General features: G+C 43.7%; 1 protein-coding gene across 1 annotated transcript in view; it reads left to right on the forward strand.

Annotated features, from left to right (window-relative positions):
• The window catches only part of LOC136118382 (uncharacterized), a 30,858-nt gene extending 11,570 nt beyond the window's left edge, over window positions 1–19,288 (forward strand). The window contains exon 2 of the mRNA XM_065871674.1: window positions 18,752–19,288. Coding sequence (XP_065727746.1) covers window positions 18,752–19,288 — 537 coding nt within the window. The remainder of the gene's footprint in view (window positions 1–18,751) is intronic.
• Window positions 19,289–19,523: the final 235 nt, after the last annotated feature.

The raw sequence follows: 19,523 nt of genomic DNA on the forward strand, positions 1-19,523 counted from the left end.
GACAGTGCAATTCAGGCATGGGATGGATTAAAGGTGACAGGACAGGTGGCGTGTAAGCATCATGCTGACTCGGCAGCCTATAGGAAAACACCGCAGGTATGGAAAGCAGTTGGGCATGGAGAGAACTGTGCCCCGTGATGCCCTGCATATTTGTGAAGGAGAATTTCTTAATGGGTGGTATAAATTCAATCCATTACCTTTCATAATAATTTTGTAAATTTAAAACACTGTTCTTTGAAAAGTGCAATCACAGTAAGTCTGAGATCCCGTTATATCCAGTACAGCAGGAGACATTAGGATCACAAATAGGTGGCTAGTGACAGCCCACCACAAGGGGTCTACGGAAGGGTCTGCCGCAGGAGATACACCACCATCCTTCTCGACTTCTCTTACCCATTGATGCTGAGTTACTTCATCCACATCACCCTCACCATCTTGTGTTTTCAGACCCAACACTCAGAATTCTCCCTCATATTCTTTTATGCCACAGATTATTTCTCAATCCTCTTTCTCAGCTTCTCGCACTTCCAGTTACCAGTCTTGGGAGCTGGTTTCCATTCTACAACCAGGTGTCGTCTCCACCCCAATCCAGGGAAATGGTGAGAAGAAATTCACCTTCCCTCAACATAAACAGTGTGAAACATGGATGTGAATCCAGGAAAAAATGAGTACCAAGAGAGATTTTTTTTCCTGGCCCTGTAGTAAGTCTATCACCAAAAACTACAATGAACAGCACAGGTCTGAGAACAGAGGGTGATGTCTATTAAAGAGACAGTGAGAAGAGTCAGGTGCATACTCAAGGGAAACTCCCAGAAGACTGGATGCTAAACCAAAGCAGGAGGGAGCATGTGGTGGAGGGGTTTCACTGAGCAGCTGGTCTCCCACTACTCTCCTCTCACTCAGAACGTTTTTCAGTTGCCACTTCCCTTAAGCCACACGAAGAGTCTTTCCATAATTCTCTCACCTCCATGGATTTCTATTCTTGGGATTGGGTGCAAAGCCAGGAACCTGAAAGGACTCCTTCTCTTCTCCATAAATCACCAAACAGACAAAAATAGAGCCCATTCACTAGTTACTCTTCTCCTCTCAAAGGGTTCTATTTACAGAGCTCTACCGAATGAGTTAAAAGGGAAAAGGCTTAGGAAAGTTGGCTGACCTCGGTAACTATCTCTTATGGTTTCATTGAAGTTAAACAGAATGGGCCGGGAGTACATCATCAAGAAGCATTGCTACGAGAAAACTACAAAACCTCTTGGTAGAGGTCTTGGTCCTGAAGGGACAAACATTGAACCCCAAAGAATAATTAAACCTGCAAGCTTGCAATTTGATTTCATAAGCTTATATTCTAGAATCACAAGCACAATAACTGATTAAAAGAAAAGAATAAAGCTTCTACATGGATGTATTGAACACACACAGCTCTTTCATTGTGCATAATATAAGTAAAATTTCATCATGATGGAACTATTTAACTTCCTGTACTGCTATTCACCTCCTTCATGCTTTTTCTAAGAATAACAGATATTCAAACAATCAAGAAATTATCCATTGTGATTTCTTAAGAAAGGTGCAGCTCTGTTTCTAAAATGCTCATTTATGTAGTGAATGACCTTGAACTTGCAGGGGAATATTCACCCGATTATGTGATACAATTTTAGGGCATGAATCTAGCAGCAATGATTAAATCTTAAACACAAGTGTGGGACAATTGTTCAGCGAGCATGCAAAAGTCCTACATGATTAAGTTAAGCAGGGATTAGAAACCAAAATTACTGTATAAGAATCATGGCTTTGGGCTTCCCTGGTGGCGCAGTGGTTGAGAGTCCACCTGCCGATTCACAGGACACGGGTTCGTGCCACGGTCTGGGAGGATCCCGCATGCCGCGGAGCGGCTGGGCCTGTGAGCCATGGCCGCTGAGCCTGTGCATCCCGAGCCTGTGCTCCGCAACGGGAGAGGCCACAACAGTGAGAGGCCTGTGTACAGCAAAAAAAAAAAAAAAAAAAAAAAAAGGAATCATTGCTTTGCCTGAAATTCTTCTGGGAAAATCAACATAGTATCTATCTCAGAAATCACAAAATCTGTAAGTTGAAAGAGACCTGAGATGACATTAAGGGTGATCCTCTTTGGTAGGGTGACCCCTTTAACCAGGTTGCCTGGGATTTTTCTGATTTTAACACTGAAAACCTCAGTCTTAGGCAAACTGGGATAGTTGTTCACTCACCTCTTTGGATCCAAAGATCCCCTCGAGGACGGAACCTACAAGAGACTTAACCTTCACAGGGTTCTATTCCCAATCATGAGTCAAATCAGTGGCCCTATAACCTATCCTTACTCTGCCTTCTGCAGCAAAACAAAGTTTGTTCCCTCTTCTATCTGGTAGCCCTCCGAGTATTCGAAGACTTCCCCAGTCCAGTCTTTCTATTCTCTAGGTTAAATTGACCCAGTTCCTCCATCCACTCCTTGAGTGTTCCTGTTTCATTGGTGGCCCCATTACTCTCCTCTAGGCAAGCTCATCTGTCCAGGTCCCTCAGATGGTGACGTTCCAAACTGAGCTCAAGCCTCCACACTCTGCCTGAGCAGAGTCCCTGAGCCCCTCCCCTGTCCTGGGCATTGGGGTTCCATGCCGACAAACTGACATTCCCTTGGCTCATTTGGCCACCACATCCCACTCCTGAAAAACAGTATGATTCACGTCAACAAAACGCCTTGGAGATTTTTCACACGTACTGTTGTTCAAAGCTCTGCCATCCTGTAGTTATGTAATTGGTCTTTAGACCCAAACATCACACCAGGATCCCTTAGAATGAACCCATTATTGCAGCCCATAATCATAATTCTCTCACCCAAATCACTCGCTCCCCTCCCAGGTTCATCTTGTCAGCAAGTGTTTTCTGTGCATCAACATCTGAAGTCCTTCAAATCATTGGCATAAATATGTACGAGGTCAGGAGGAAGACCAGATCATCCGCCAGTGCATGGCTATTGGCTGCATAGAGACAGGTATTCACTTGGATCCTTTATTTTGAGATATTCTCCAGGGCTTTTCCTATTTCCAGGTTTTAGGAGGGAAGTTGAAACTAGGAGAGAGCAAATACACTGAAGCAATACTTTCTTCATTTTCAACCAGCAACTGCCTTCTCCTTTACCTGTACCCACATATATTCCTTCAGGTGTTTCCAAATTTCAGTCAAGCATGTATGACGGAATTCCCACCATGAGCCTGGAACTGAGCAGGAACCTGCAGGCAGCGAGTGTGACTTATTAGTGCAATTCCTCTGGTGTGCCTGACTCTCCTCTTCCAAGGTACACAGCAGGGTTTCACTTGCCCACCCCTTTTGAAGTTAGGCATGGTCATGTGACTTGCTTTAGCCACTGACACACTTATGGAATGATATGCCCTGTATCCTGGCAGAAGCTTTAAAAGCCAGCAGTGTGGTTCGTCTTGTTTTCTGCCCACTGCCGTTTTCATCTGGGAAGCAGGTGTCAAGATGAAGCCTTTCATGAGCCTGGGTCCCTGAGAGACAAGTGACCCACATGATCCGAAGCCCCCTGCTGGCCCACACTCAACGTGCAGGTGGAGTAGGAAATAAAGCCCCTGAGATTTGGGGCACAGTAAGCTCATAGTATAGTTGAAGAGATAAATCATACCCACAAAATAAAAGTAGGGACTAAAGTAGCATAGAGTAAAAATCTGAATTGGAAAGTAGAAATAATCAGCAAACAAGATATGGTGCTAAAGGTGAGTCACTCAGACAAAGCATTAAAACGGAATTAGAAAAGGGGAAGTCCAACATGGAATGACAGTTCTCAGAAGACATCTCATTTCTGATTAACAAAAGAAAATTATATAATTTACTGAAAAATATTCTAGAAAATGGTTCTACAAATATGTTGTCTACTCTTTATTATTATTGGAGTATAGTTGATTTACAATGTTGTGTAATTTTCAGGTGAATAATAAAGTGAATCAGTTATACATATACATATATCACTCTTTCTTTTTAGATTCTTTTCCCATATAGACCATTACAGAGTATTAAGTAGAGTCCCCTGTGCTATACAGCAGGTTCTTATTAGTAATCTACTTTATATATAGTAGTGTACATATGTCAATCCCAAACTCCCAATTTATCCCTTCCCCTCCTTATTCCCTGGTAACTATAAGTTTGTTTTCTACATCCATGACTCTACTTCTGTTTTGTATTCTCTTTTAAAACTGCAATAAAAGTGTGAACCTAACTTATGGGCCATTTTAACTATATTTGATTTTAGCCTTTTTAATAAGCAACACTAGTAAGGCACTTTGTTTTTTTAAATGCATATATTATAGGTCTCTGTCCCTCAGAAATGGACAGATTTAGCACCCTATTAAAGACAGAGGGGTCATCATTTACAGGAGTTTTACAGGAACCTTGGCAATTTGGGGAATGCCAATGAAATGGAGCTGATCTTAGCACACACTTAAAATGTGGTTTACTTTATTTTACAGAAAGGTCCATTATTATAACTATAAAAATAAATACTGGCTTGAATCCTCAAGGCCAAATACCAATTTGGCTGATATAGCAAAAATACAGCCTTCTTTTTCTTTTTAAAATATTTTCAGCACCTCCTTTCTGTACTTTTATAGGGAGGGAAGAATTTTGATATTACTTGGAATAGTCATTCACTCAGTCAGCGGAGGTTTACCAAGCACTCCCTGCCTGGGACTATGCTAGATGGTGGCTCTTCATTACTGAGAGGAAGAGTCAAGGGTCTGTCCTCAGGAAGCACAGTTGCACAGGGGGAACAGCAGGGAGTGGGGAAGTTGTGGGGGACTTTCCAAGTAAAAGAAACACCATGTGTTCCCTACCCTGAAGCAGGAAAAGGCCTTGCGTGTTCAAGGCAATCAAAGTCCAGCATGTACCAATCAAAATGTGTGTGTGGGGGGGCTTCCCTGGTGGCGCAGTGGTTGAGAGTCCGCCTGCCGATGCAGGGGACACGGGTTTGAGCCCTGGTCTGGGAAGATCCCACATGCCGCAGAGCAGTGTGAGCCATGGCCACTGAGCCTGCGCGTCCGGAGCCTGTGCTCTGCAACGGGAGAGGCCACAACAGCGAGAGGCCCGCGTACCGCAAAAAAAAAAAAAAAAAAAAACAAGTGGCATCTCTCCTGTGCTACCCCACATAGCAAGCTAAGTTTGTATTCAACATTTACTGAAGTTTCGTCTCCCACTCAATGACTATTTTTCAAAAAAGAATGACATTTTTATCACTTTACAAGTTTTTACTACCCAAGCAATTTTGAGTAGAAGAATGTTTCCCAAATACCAAACTATGACAAAATGCTTACCAGTTCATGGCAAAATGAGGAAACCATATTATACCTCAACATCAGGTGGCCAGCTATCATTTCCCAGAGAAGATGCCCCTTTATTCTGAGATAATATCAGTCCTGCCATTTTAGTATTAAAATGCCCTTCCTTTTATGAAATAATGGTTATAGGAGATCATTTTTAATGTCCTTACTTGGCAAAATAAAAAAAAATCAATAATTCTATGTATGACTCCAGTCTTTTTTCAATTGTACCAATCTGTGAAATCCCAAATCAGGAAAGAACCAGAAAAGAGAACAAAAAAGCATCACTGAAAAATTCCAGTGCCAGCGCCCAGCTGGGCACACTCTCTTGCTGGACCATTCACTCCAGGGACAGCCCTGCAAGTGTCTAGGATTCACCTTTGTGCCTGGACAGACATTGCTAAATGCCATGGACATCTGCAGTTGCTTCCAGACAGTCAAAACCACAAATATTAGGGTGCACTTTATTGGCAATGCTGAGTCATGCTTTGCAAAAGGCGAAGAGATCCCTAAACTCTCAGAACTGTAAACAGGGCCCTGTGTCGCTGGTTGCTCTTTCCTATATGCCCCACCCTGTTGGGACCTTGATTCAATCAATTCAACTACAAAAAGACAATAGGAGAGGGACTCCCCTGGTGGCGCAGTGGTTAAGAATCCGCCTACCAATGCAGGGGACATGGGTTCAATCCCTGGTCCGGGAAGATCCCCCATGCTGAGGAGCAACTAAGCCCATGCGCCACAACTACTGATCCTGTGCTCTAGAGCCTTCGAGCCACAACTACTGAGCCCGAGTGCTGCAACTACTGAAGTCTGTGTGCCTAGAGCCTGTGCTCCGCAACAAGAGAAGCCACCGCAGAGAAACCCACGCACAGCAACGAAGAGTAGTCCCTGCTCGCCGCAACTAGAGAAAGCCCGTGTGCAGCAGTGAAGACCCAATGCAGCCAAAAATAAATAGATAGGGCTTCCCTGGTGGCGCAGTGGATGAGAGTCCGCCTGCCGATTCAGGGGACACGGGTTCGTGCCCCGGTCTGGGAGGATCCCACGTGCCGCGGAGCGGCTGGGCCCGTGAGCCATGGCCACTGAGCCTGCGCGTCCGGAGCCTGTGCTCTGCAACGGGAGAGGCCACAACAATGAGAGGCCCACGTACCGCAAAAAAAAAAAAAAAAAAAAAAAAAAAAAAAAAAATAAATAGATAACAATTTTTTTAAAAAACTAAAAAAAGAAAAACAATTGGAGATATCTGAATACAGTCTGGATATGACTTGCTATTAAGGGATTATTGTTCATTTTGTTAGGTGTATTAATGGCCTTGTGTCAAGAAAATATTCTTTTTTTTAGAAATGCATATTTTTAGATATACTTGAAGTGAAGTTTATGCCATTTGAGATTGTTTTTAAAATACTTTAGCAAAGATGAACTAGATAAGCATATGTGGCAAGCCATTGAACACTGTTAAATTTAGATGATGAGGAAGGTACATTTCACTATCTCCTTATTTTTAGGTATGTTTGAAAGTTTTCACCAATAAGAAGTGTCAAGGAAGGAGGGGATGGAAGGAAGGGAGAAAGAATACCCTCCAACACCCTTATTATCGTTTCATAATGAATTTAAATGGAAGGGAGGGAGGTGGGTTAGGAGAAGAGAGAACTTACCACTAATGTCTGTGAAATGCACCCTGCGGTAGCCTCTGCGATGTGCCCTTCCGTGCACTTGCGTGACGCAGCAGGCGGGGCAGGTGGGTATTAATTGCCACCATTTTACAGACAAAGAAAATCAGACTCGGGTTAAATCTACTTTTCCACATGGAAACTAGAAAGAGAACAAACTGGCCAATTGGAGCTATTTTGGCTGCTAAAGAAATTCATTTCCGAGCAGATTAAAAACAAAAGCAATTATGCTAATACCTAATGGGCTGCCTCTAAATCCCCACAAAGCAGACACATGGGCTCTGCCAGGACTGGGGCATCTTCTTCCTCCAGGCCCTTCCCATTTCCCTGCCACCCCACCGAGGTAAAGGAACAGGAATTTTGACCTGGGGCACATGAAAAGGAGAAGCTGACTTCTGTCATCACATCCAGAAAAAGGCAGGATGAAAATCATAAACCATTGACTACGACACGTGACGCACAGCCAGTTTCCCGGACACATCAAGAGAGAGGGGAGGACACCAAACTGAAGGCTCTGCCGAGAGCAGGGAGGGGACAGCCCAGCTGATCCCTCTGCCCTCCCCGAACACCTTCTGCCCTGCACACCCTGCTCCCCTCTCCTAGACACTGCTTCCTTCAGATTTCATCCCTGCTGCAACACACTCAGTGGTATCTGTGCCCCAGCAGCATGGTGCTTCCAAGGGCAGGCCGGCAGCCAGACCACCAAGGGTCAAATCCTGGAGCTGGGTGACCTGGGACTAGTTCTTAACCTCTCTGTGCCTCATTTCCTCCTCCCCTCTAAAAACAAGGCTAACCCCAGGGCCACTGAAGATGACTGAGTTCAAGTAAAGCACTTTGAACACAGTGACACATAGCTTGGCATTATTGCTATAACCCACCCTTATCTGGTTTCACCCCAGGCAGCTCTATTTTTTTACTATTGATCCTCCAACGCAGGCAGATCCTGTGCCCCTTTAATCCTTGCCTTTGCCTGACGCTCTTCTCATATATTCTGTCTCCATTGTCTCTGCAAATCCTCCCCACCTGTCAGAATCCAGGTGAAGCCCTACCTTCTCCCCAAGGTCTGCCTTTTGCAGCCTCCCAAATCTCCTGCTACCATCTGTAGTATTTGACCGTATCTACCACTACCTGGAAATTTTGGAGAAATGAGTCAGTGAATCACAGTGTCATCAGAAAACAGGCAGCACCTCACAAAGGCAATCAAGGGACTGTTTACAGGGAGGTGCGCAGGGTGAAGGGAAACACAAACGGACAGTGAGGCACTCAAGCACCATCAAGAGGGGAAGCAGTTCTCCCCCCTGAGGGCACGGGGAGGAGAGTACTTACTGTGAACCAGTGAGAGGCATAGAAGTGGGCACCCCAGTCGTGGCTTTAAAGTTGAGAAAGAGCAACTGCCAAAGCATGGGGAAAGGGGATGAACAAATGTCTCAACCTCCATCTCTCCCACACTCCAGTCTCTTGGGGGTGATTCCACTGGCCAGTCCCAACTGGAGGCCAGTGGCCAGGCAGAGGTCAGTCTCCCAGGGAATGCAGAGGGTGGAGAATGGATGTGGAAGGACAAATGGAGACTGGAGCTAATCAACACTAAGCTGGGGGCTCTCTTGTATTTGCCCTTGTTGTCTCTCACACGTGGGCCTCTGCAGCAATCTGCATGGTGAAATGGAAAACATGGACCTCGCAGTCAGAGACCTGGGTACACAGCCTTAAGAAAGTGATTTACCCTGAGTCTCTGATTCTCGGATTCCTCATGTGTGAGATGAGAGCGATGAGGCTGGCCTCACAGGGTTGTGAGAGTTCAATTAGAAAAGTTCTTTCCTCTGTCCTAGTCTCTATTCGAACTAGTTACACTGCCCTTAAGACTGAGACTCTAGCTCTTATATTTCTTCTGTGCCTAGAAATGCCGAAAAAACCGGAGGAATGTGCATACACAGTTCTGAGAATTCAAAGTCATTCTAGGCAACTTAAGGAATTTGTATGGTCTTTGCCTTAAGCTGGCTTGTCTACTGAGGAAAGCAGAGAGATAGATATCTAAGGACTCATAGGACCCTGCAAATCAAAGTGTGGTCCAGCAGCATCACCATCACCTGAGAGAGAGCCTGTTAAAATGCAGACTCTCAGGCACCCTACCCCCATCGCAGCCCCACCCCTGGCACCTGAATTTTAACAAGATCTCCAGGTGATTTGTATGCACATTAAAGTTTGAGAATTCCTACTTTTGAACTACAAGGAGCTCCAGAGGCCATCTAGATCCTGGTTAAACCACCTCATTTTATAGCTGAGGAAACTGATTCCAAAATAATATAAATTGTCCAAGGACACCAGGGCAGATGCTGCCCCTTGACTAATCCTATAAGCATTTCCAGCCCCGTCATCCCTTGCTACTTTCCACTTTACAAGGTGAAACATCTAAATATTTTCCCAGTCTCCCTTGCAGCTGTGAGTAGCTATCTGACAGTTCCAACCAGTGGCATCTAATGGGAGGGTTTCTTGGAAATCTGCTTTCTTGGGAATGTTAGCCAGTTATGGATGTATCATCCTTCCCTGTTTATTCTGCGTAGTCTGGAGCTGGGGTGGGCATCTTGTGACAATAAAGCCACAAGCATGAGGGTAAAAGGCCCAAATGCTAAGGACTGTGGAAGGGAAAGACACAGGGTACCTGGAAGACATCATTCAGCTGGCAGCTGAATCAATCCAGTAACTTCCTCCTTTTAGCCTTCTTGTTATGTAAAAAAAAAAAAAAGTCTCTCTTTGTGTAAGGTGCCACATTTAGAGTTTTCTGCTACTTGCTGTCAAATCCATCCCATGCAGTGTCACACAGCTAGCAAATGGCTAAGGCAACATTAGGACTCAGGGCCCCTGACGCTTAGCCCAAAGATTTTTTTCCTATGCTTCTTTCATCATTAAAGCAGAGAAATCTCCTTCCTGGCTAAATTTTAATAAACACATATGGAATCAAGAAGGAGAAGCACTTATGTGAGGATGCACCTGTTCATGAGAAGAGAGGTGTTATATAAACTCTCTTAAAGTTGACAAGATCTTCAGGGTAGATAATCAGGTTCAATCTAGAAATTCTGCATGTGTGTATTTACCCAACCTTTAAAAAGACAGACAATGAAGAGAGGAGAGAGTGATGAGCAGACAGATCCCCATTTCATCAAAAAATTTCCACTGACCATTTGTGTACCATGTGGTACTTGATATATACAATTTAAATAAATTCTAGGTTCCTGTTCCGTGACACCACCACCAATGTCATGTTGATTCCTCAGTGTCCAAAGATTCCATTAATATGGATTTACTGAGTTATAAAAAATGCATGCTTGTCTAACCGCAGGGTTCTGTTCCCAAACTTACTTTTTTTAACCATTTTTTTATTAAAGTATAGTTAATTTACAATGTTGTGTTAGTTCCAGGTGTACAGCAAAATGATTCAGATATATATGTCTGAATATATAGAATATATATGTACATTCTTTTTTCAGATTCTTTTCCATTATAGTTTATTACAAGATATTGAATATAGTTCCCTGTGCTATACAGCAGGTCCTTGTTTTTTACCCAAACTTACTTTTAAAAAAATCAACAAAATGAATGAGCTAGAATTTATTAAGTCAGAGAAATCACAAGAGTAAATGGAAGCGACAGCACACCCAGAAATAAGGACAACTTCCAGAAGCTAGACAGCCTATTGGAGGAAATGACACCTCTGGTTGAGCCCACGGAAGATTCTGAACAGGCATGACCGTCAGGGCCAGGGTTGAGGGGACAGGACACACTTGCCTCCTGCCCCAACACAGAAAGGCTTTTGGAGTGAAGGAGGCGCCCATCTGGGCTCCTGCCCAATCAGTCTATCACGTTCAAGTGAGTAAATTGAGTTCTCAGATACCGAACCCTCATAATCGTTTTGTTTTTGTAAAGCTACATTTTTACAAAGCAGGTTTTCACCCTTACTGAAGCCTTGTCGGGTTGGGTCTGTCCCCCGTTTTACAGATGAGTAATTAGGAAACTTTCTCAAGATCACATACCAACAGGTAGAAAGGAAAAACTCCATAAGCCCCTGCAGCATCTTACCCTGTTTCCCTCTAACCTCATTGTGATATTTTCCCTCACGTTTCGTCAGCTTCAGCCCTTCTGGCCGGGCCCCAACCCACCACCCATTCCATTCCATTTCTTACCTCTTATTTCTGGTCTCAGGTTAAAAGTTACCTGTTTAAGAAATCTCTCCCTCAAGCCCTATCCCAGACTAAGCATTCTTTTAAGAACTCCCAGAATGCTGCATACTTCTTAGCACTTGCAACTGTCATTAACCAATTGACTGATTGAATGATTGATTAAATAAATCAGATAACGTCTTATTTACTCTCTGATGTTGGCACCAAGGGGTGGCTCAGTGTTATGTTGGGGGAGAGGGCCACTTGACAGTCCCCATCAGCTTTTCCTTACCATCTACCCCAATAAACGGATAACATGAGAGGAGACCAGTCATTTTGCAACACAAGATCGCCTTCAGCATAAATCTCTATGCCACTCCCTTTCTCTCTTAAAATCATATTGAAGCCCCTGTCCCTTTCCCTATAGAAACTTCAGAACCGTTTTTTAGTGTCTTTCACTCTATTAGAGTAAGCACTCCACTGAGGCACAGACTGTGTCTTGTTCACCCTTGAATCCCAGCACCTGACACAGTGCTTAGCACATGTAAGCAGTCAAGTGTTTGTTGAGTGAATGAATGACTTAGTACTCTGGGATGGGAGTTTTTCCACGATATCCCCTGCCTCCCCCCAGGTAGAAGACTACAGAAACTGCTGCCTGGGACATTCTCTTCTTCGGTCTTCAATGCACAGCCTTGGTGGGATCCAGGGCTGGGAAAAGTGCAGCCCCTGACAGACAAATCTTGGTTATGGATTTAGCCTCGATGTCTCACGCCACACTCAGTCCCCTTCCAGGGGTACCTTCTCTTGGTGGGGAGAAGTGCTGACCCAAAAGACCCAACAAAATCAACTCAAGAAGGACAGAATGTATGAGGGCCCAGAGGTCCTTATCTTCATCCCAGCTCTCAACATTTGGAAGAATAAAACTCTTTAGGGCCCCTTTCTCAAAATCCCTTGGAGATATTTATTTAAAAAACAAACAAACATAACAATTCCAGGACACCACCCTAGACCTACTAAATCAGAATCTCTGGGGGTAATCCAAGAAATCTGTGGTTTTAACAAGCTCTCCAACAAATCCTGATGTTAAGTGTGGGACAGTCTTAGCTCTCAAGTCCCCTCTTAACCTAGGATTTTCAGAGGCTGAGCATCAGTTTAATCCAGGCCAGGCCTGGGAGACAGAGGAATTCCATGGAACTTAATGAGAATCCATCCAAACTAGCCTTTTTACATTTTCAAATTAGAGCATAAAAGTCACCACCCCTGGCAAGTGGCCTGGATCTCTGCCCCTTCAGCACCCCCATAAGCTTATCCTTATCACAGTCGGGGTATCTCTGACCTGCCAGAGGGAGAGGAAAACGAAAGGATTAGGACCTGGTTTATGTCACTTAAAAACACAGTTCAAAGTGCCAGATTAAACCTGGATGGCACAGGAATGCAGTAGTTTGTCTTTGTTTATTTTGAGGAAGAGCAGGGACATCTGGGCAGCCAAATCCCCAAATCAAGACAGAATCACAAAGCCCATCTCCCAGGTATCTTTTGTCTAAGGAGTCACCCTCAGATGCTGCTGGGTCTCGCCCAGGCTCCTGCTGAGGCAAAACTCCCACCAAAGTGCCCATAGTCAGGAGGGGCCCAGGGCCAGCTCACAACTGACCCACAATGCTGACCAGGGGTTCACAGACTCTTTTGTTCTTTAAAAAATGGACACTTTTGAGAAACTGATGACAACCGTTACCCCTCTCCTCAACACCAACAAAACGCACATAATACCCAGGATTCTTCACATAATTTCAGAGGTGCACAGGCTAACTGGAGCCCATCCTATAATCCTTGAGCCCCAGATTAAGAACTATCATAAACATGATGGAGGATTAAGAACCTGAAATGTCTAGGCTTTTTCATCCACACGTGAGGATAGTCAAGGTGGGGATGGGTTGGGATGGATAAGGAGAAAAGTTGTCTGTATTCTTTTTATTCCTGTTCTGTTTGTTAACAGAAATTTGGCAGAAATGTAGATATACGCAATCATTAATTTTCTGGTCCTTTTATTAAACTGAAGTGATTTTGTTATTTTAGGGACATTAATAATTGACTATATGAAATTTAACCTGCTTATAAATAATCACGCTTGGCAAATTTAAAAGTATAATCTTCAAGACAATTAAATATTTACTAGGTGAATTGACTTTAAAATATTTTATATTTGTGGTGGGGTATGAAAGTACTATACTGTTCAACAATTTACGTTTAATTTTCACTATTTTATAAGAAGTACCCCAGAACGGTAAAGATTTTCTTTAAATAAAAAACTGTGTTTTTTTTTTTTTTTTTTAATCCTTTGTCTATCTCAAGTTCATGTGTCTAAGAGGAGGACTGGTTCTTTCCCCCTCTATACTTGAGATTGTTCTATCTCCTGTTTGTTAGTCATTTGGGTTGCATACTCATGTTCCTACTCTCACAGCCCTGGCCAACTGTCTGCCAACTCTGTGCCCAATCTCCTAAGAGTGAGCCCACCAGCAGAGAAGGCATTGGGGTCTGTCTTCCTTTTCTGTAAAATGATAGTGGCTCCCTGAACGTCATAAGCCTGCATTTATAACATTTTCCATTGATTCTAAGACACACCTTTCCTTACGTACCCTGAAGGAAAAAACACTGTCCATTCAACTAGGACACAATGCCTTAACAATAGACTCCACAGTTATGCAAGCCTCTCCTTGCTTTGACTTTTTTAATTCAAGAAGTGTTGGCATTTTCTCCGGTCACTCAACTGGGCTTGTGATGGCAACCCTATCGTGGATCTCAGTAAGAGCTTCTTCTACTTCAGGGATGGTTCTTCCTCTCTTTGCTTCCAGAAAGCACTCAGTTGTTGCATTGCAAAAACTATGAACTTGTGTTCATTCCTCCAACCACGTATATCTGCTTCACCAATATCAAAGCCCTGTTGCTCTGCTTCTACACCTTTTTGCACACGTGATAATTTTTCATTTCAATGCCAAGTCATAGTGTAATCTTTCTGAGAGCCTTTTAAAAGGCAACTCAACACCTGCAGTAAGAAGAGTGCACTTAATTCGACTGAGCTGATGGCAATATGAGCAACTATGTCCAAGTTGGAGCACCATTTACAACTGCATCTCCACTGAGCTCAGCTGACACCATCAACTGATCCCCAGAGATGCTGGAAGGTGGGAAATGTGCCTTCTATAATAATGAAATATGGTGCCCTCTCCCTACCCCATCCCATCCTCTTAACGTCTCACTTAGACCAGAAGTCATAACTAAAATTAGGAGGAAAATAATTCCAACCAAGAAGAAGATAATGGTTAAAAAAATAATATAGTCTTTTCACTATTCTGATTCATTTCACTGTTCTGACTCATTTCCATTGCTCTATCTTATAGCGAGGGCCTCAAAGCTATCTTTCTTCCCTACTCCCCTACACTATGTCACATTACTTTACAGTGATCTTAAAGACAGTATCTCACTACATCTCTTTTTCTTCCCTCAACTTGTCTCTTTTTTTCCTCTCTAATAACCTGGAAGTATAAGTAACTACCCGACTCCTATGACATCTGTTAATGCTAGTACCTTGACATCGAGTTTATAATAAAATTCCTTCCTCTCATTTGTATCATGATTCCCCATAAAAGTTTCATTGAGTAGTAGAGACAGGAAGAGACTATGATTTTTGAGATGATGAAGTGGGGGGTCGGGGGAAGCATGGAGTGTTGGTGAGGAAACAAGTACTAGCGCTCAACCTCCTACATTAGTGTTTATCTTCTCTGATGCTGACTCCTGTGGGAAGAGCCAGTCCACAAACAGAAGAAACTGTTACTGAGATCCTGGAAAGGATATCCCATCACAAGCCCACCTCAGGATGCAAAGGATGTATTGTGGATTCCTTATAAGTTGAAGTCTGTTAATCTATGCTCAATTTAGTAAATACTCATTAAAAGACTATGCACAAATTGGGAAACATATCTGAAAAAAAATGGAATTACTTTGTTCTGCACCTGAAACTAACACAACTATACTTCAATTTAAAAAATAAGTAAAAATTAAAAAAAAGAATAAACAAAAAAGTGTGCTTGCAATAGCCTATAAGATTTTTCCTAAAAATAACATTTTCCAATTTTATATATAGCCAACAACTACAGGAAAAAGAGAAAAACAAAATACTGAGATTTCCAGAGGCAAACAAAACCTATATTTTATTTTAAAAAACAAAAACAAAAGAAAAGACTATGCACAACTCATACCAGGAAGGATGCTGTTGGAGATTCAAGGATGAAAGTCATGGTCCTGCCCTCCAGTGATTCAATATCTAGGGCTGTTCTCAACTTGGGGATGGGGAAAGAGGCAGGGAGGTGACACTGACCCTTTTGTGAATCAGATGACGTTTACAGGCCCCAGAAAATTGTTCCAGATCCCCATGCACATACACACGATTTTACAAATAACTTCTTGGGGCTTATACAGCTCCTGGACATTGGAGGAGTAGCTCATGTGTGTGTCCCATAACATCCAGCCACAAACCTCACACAGATGAGCTTTTCCTCACAGTTACCCCATCCAAGTACAAAGAGAGTAAGCCAGTCAAATAGTTCCAGAAGAAAGCAAGAGCCTGCCCTTTTTGCCCAGGTTTTCTTGATCAACAGCTGCTGCAGAAACATCTTACTCTTCACCCTCAGACTTGGTGTTTTGAGGCCTTCTTTCCTGACAGGGGATGACTGTATCCACCAGAATGCACAGCCAGCCAGGGTGCCCTAGTCAGGGAAGCCAAGGCTCTCCTCGCTGGACTTGCCCACAATACCCCGGCCTCCTCGTCCCTTTCCAGACCCTGGGAGACACTGAAGCCTCATTTTACCAGATGACCCATGCAGAAAGGAGGGCTCCTCTTAAAGAGGTTAGGAGACCCTGCCCTGCAGGGAAATCTCTGGCCAGGGCTATGGCTGCAAGGACTTACTGGCATTTGTGAGTTGCCTGGTGTTTGGGGATTTTCCAGTCATTTACTACTCTGGAAAAGCAACCAGATGGTTCATTTTAAGTCAGGATGTTGAAGTGTCACTGAATCACTGGGGACGGACATCTGGGATCAGAGCCTTGTCTTGATTGGAGCCAGAGCCTCAGTATCACTTAAGGACACAGACACTTTGGCTTCCTCCCCACATTAACTTGTGAATATAAATATGAGACTTCTATTATGTTCCCCACACCCTCTCTCACAAAAGGGGACAGAGTTCCTGTCTTGGTTTTTCATTGTGACCTTCAGGCCTAGAGCCACAAAGGATCTGTCGAAACTCTGAAGCCACAGTCATTTTCTAGTGTTTGTCATCCTTCTTCTCTGGATGCTGGTGCTTCAAGGGACACTGCAGGGGAGGCCTCTTTTGAAATACTACCACTACTAGTATTAGTACTAATGGTAATAATATACAGTGTTTTTTGGTTTAAAAAGGGCTTTCATCTTTACTGTTATTTTAACAATTGTTATTCTCCCAAGATAATGTATCAGTCGGGATCTCAGCAGGAGTCAGGGGGCACATTTAAGGAGTTTAATTGAAAATTATTTAAAGAAGGAACTATTTACAGAGATACATCAGAGTCCAATCAGGAAAACAGAAACCATGCCAATTATTTTGATAAAGAGAATGTTTAAAAGAGTCAGAGATCTTTACATGATTCATACAGACAGAAGGCAGAATGGTAGTTGCAGGCTTGGGGAGCAGGGAAGGAGAGTTATTGTTTAATGGATAGAGTTTCAGTTTTAAAAGATCAAGGTTAGACATAAATACATTACCATGTGTAAAATAGATAGCAAGTGGGAACCTGCTGTATAGCACAGGGAGCTCGGTTGGGTCCTCTGTGACGACCTAGATGGGTGGGATGGGAGGGTGGGAGGGAGGTCCAAGAGGGAGGTGCTATAGGTATACATATAGCTGATTCATTTCATTGTACAGCGGAAACTAATACAACAGTGTAAAGCCATTTTACTCCAATAAATAAATAAATAAAAGATCAAGACGGTCTGTAAATCTGTTTCCCAACAATGTGAATACACTTAGTGCAACTCAACTGGACACTTAAAAATGTTTAAAACGAGGACTTCCCAGGTGGCGCAGTGGTTGGGAGTCTGCCTGCCGATGCAGGGGACATGGGTTCGTGTCCCGGTCCGGGAGGGTCCCACATGCCGCAGAGCGGCTGGGACAGTGAGCCATGGCCGCTGAGCCTGCGCGTCCAGAGCCTGTGCTCCTCAAGGGAGAGGCCACAGCAGTGACAGGCCCGCGTGCCGCAAAAAAAAAAAAAAAATGTTTAAGACGATAAATTTTATGTTATTTTTACCACAATAAAATGAAAAACAGGTTGGAGATCTGAATACGTGAAACGGTTCACTGAGATAACACACGAAAGTAACTGGAAAATAGCAGCTAGCACTCCTGGGGCCAGGGAACCAAGGGAAAGAGCTCGGAGTAGTTATAACGCAGCACCTGAGAGCGGGCACAATGAGGACGCTGCTGGGAGTGTCAGAAAAAAGGAGGCTGGACCCCGGTGCCTGGGGAACTTGCCTTTGTGAGACGACTGGAACAGGAAGAACAAGCCAGGGGAAGACCACGTCTCTCGGCCCCTGCAGGATCCCTGTCGCACTGCGCATGTGCAGAACTGGGCGGGGGGGGGGGGGGGGGGGGGGGGGGGCGGGGGAGCTGCCACAAAGAAGAGTGTAATTTGCAAACTCCCAGCCCAGCACCAAAAAGCAGGTCACAGGGTGGTTAGGGGCTGAGCATTATTAGGTTAATAATGGTGTGGTTTCACAAAAGGTGCGGGCAGGGTTAAGGCAATGATAAAACAACCAGCAACTGGAAACAGCCGGTGGCAGTTACCACCCTGAAGCCTAAGGGTTCAGATGAAGGATCATGACACGTAGGGACCTTGTCAGGCTCATGGCTGTGGAAGAGGGGCTGCCCAGTGGGAACTGTGGCCAGCTGCCCAAACCAGGGCTAATCAAGGAGGGGATGGGCAGGGGTTGGGGGATAACCCCCTGACGTCTCGCTCCTCCCACCTGCTGATTTCCTGAAACTGCTGCAGCTTGTCCAGACCAAACTGGAAGTCGGAGGGCAATATGTTTAATGGTCGTTTAATGAAAACGGAACTTACCATATACATTTATCTGCATCTTCATCTCCCCACCTAAGGACAACAATAACAACAACAGCAACAAAATAGGAATCTCTCCTAGTTTAAATAGATCAACTCATTCTTTCTAACAGGCTTAATAACTCGGCATGAAGGAAATTTGGTTTAAGCAGGAAAAATTGGCAGTATTTTTTAAATCTGTTGAATGCCTAATATATGCCACTAAAACACTTGCTTATTGATTTTCACAAACACCTGAATGTAAAGAGTGGACTAAATGCTTAATACCTGCTTCTCTTGACAGTGGTTGAGAAATCAGTTTGGCTTCAGGTTCCCCATCTAAAATAGGAATGACAATAATACACATCTCACAGGATTGTTATAAGATGAAATGAGAAAAAAATAGGTGAAAGCACTGTGGAAAGGTTGGGTTGTTTTCTATTCTCTTTAGTTCTCCCTGGATCTCAGTGTTTAGAGTACCACCATTACCATTATCACTATCAGCATCATCACCACCACCATCATCATCACTTTTCTCATCACCGCCATCACCACTACCACCATCATCATCATCACCATTATCATTATCACCATCACCACCTCAATCGACTTCATCACCACCATCACCACCATCATCACCACCATCACCACTACCATCATAATCATCATCACCATTATCATTATCACCATCATCATAACCACACCCACCATCACCTTCCTCACCACCCTTATCACCACCATCACCTTCATCATCACCACCATCACCACTACCATCATCATCACCATTATCATTATCACCATCATCACCACCACCACCATCACCTTCCTCATCACCATTAACAACACCACCATCACCATCACCACTATCATCATATCATCATCACCACCACCACCACCATCACCTTCCTCATCACCACCATCACCACTACCATCATCATCATATCATCATCACCACTACTACCACCATCATCATCATAACTGCCATCTTCAACATCGTCTCCACCATGACTAACATCATCATAGTCATCACCATAATCATCATTAACATTATCTTTTCTCCTGGTGCTAAATATCCTTGCCCTTGGGACCTTCATAATTTTATTGAGCAAAAAAACACTCTTGGAAGGAAATGAGATGTGGGACTTGGAGTCAGGAGGGCCTCTGTCATTGACCATTTGTAGGCTCCTTCTGAGTTTCCCAGTTTCCTCATCTGTGAAGTGAGAATACCTACCTACCTCTGCTGATTA

The sequence above is a fragment of the Phocoena phocoena genome, chromosome 2, assembly GCF_963924675.1.
Source record: "Phocoena phocoena chromosome 2, mPhoPho1.1, whole genome shotgun sequence".
In the NCBI taxonomy this organism is placed as follows: domain Eukaryota; kingdom Metazoa; phylum Chordata; class Mammalia; order Artiodactyla; family Phocoenidae; genus Phocoena; species Phocoena phocoena.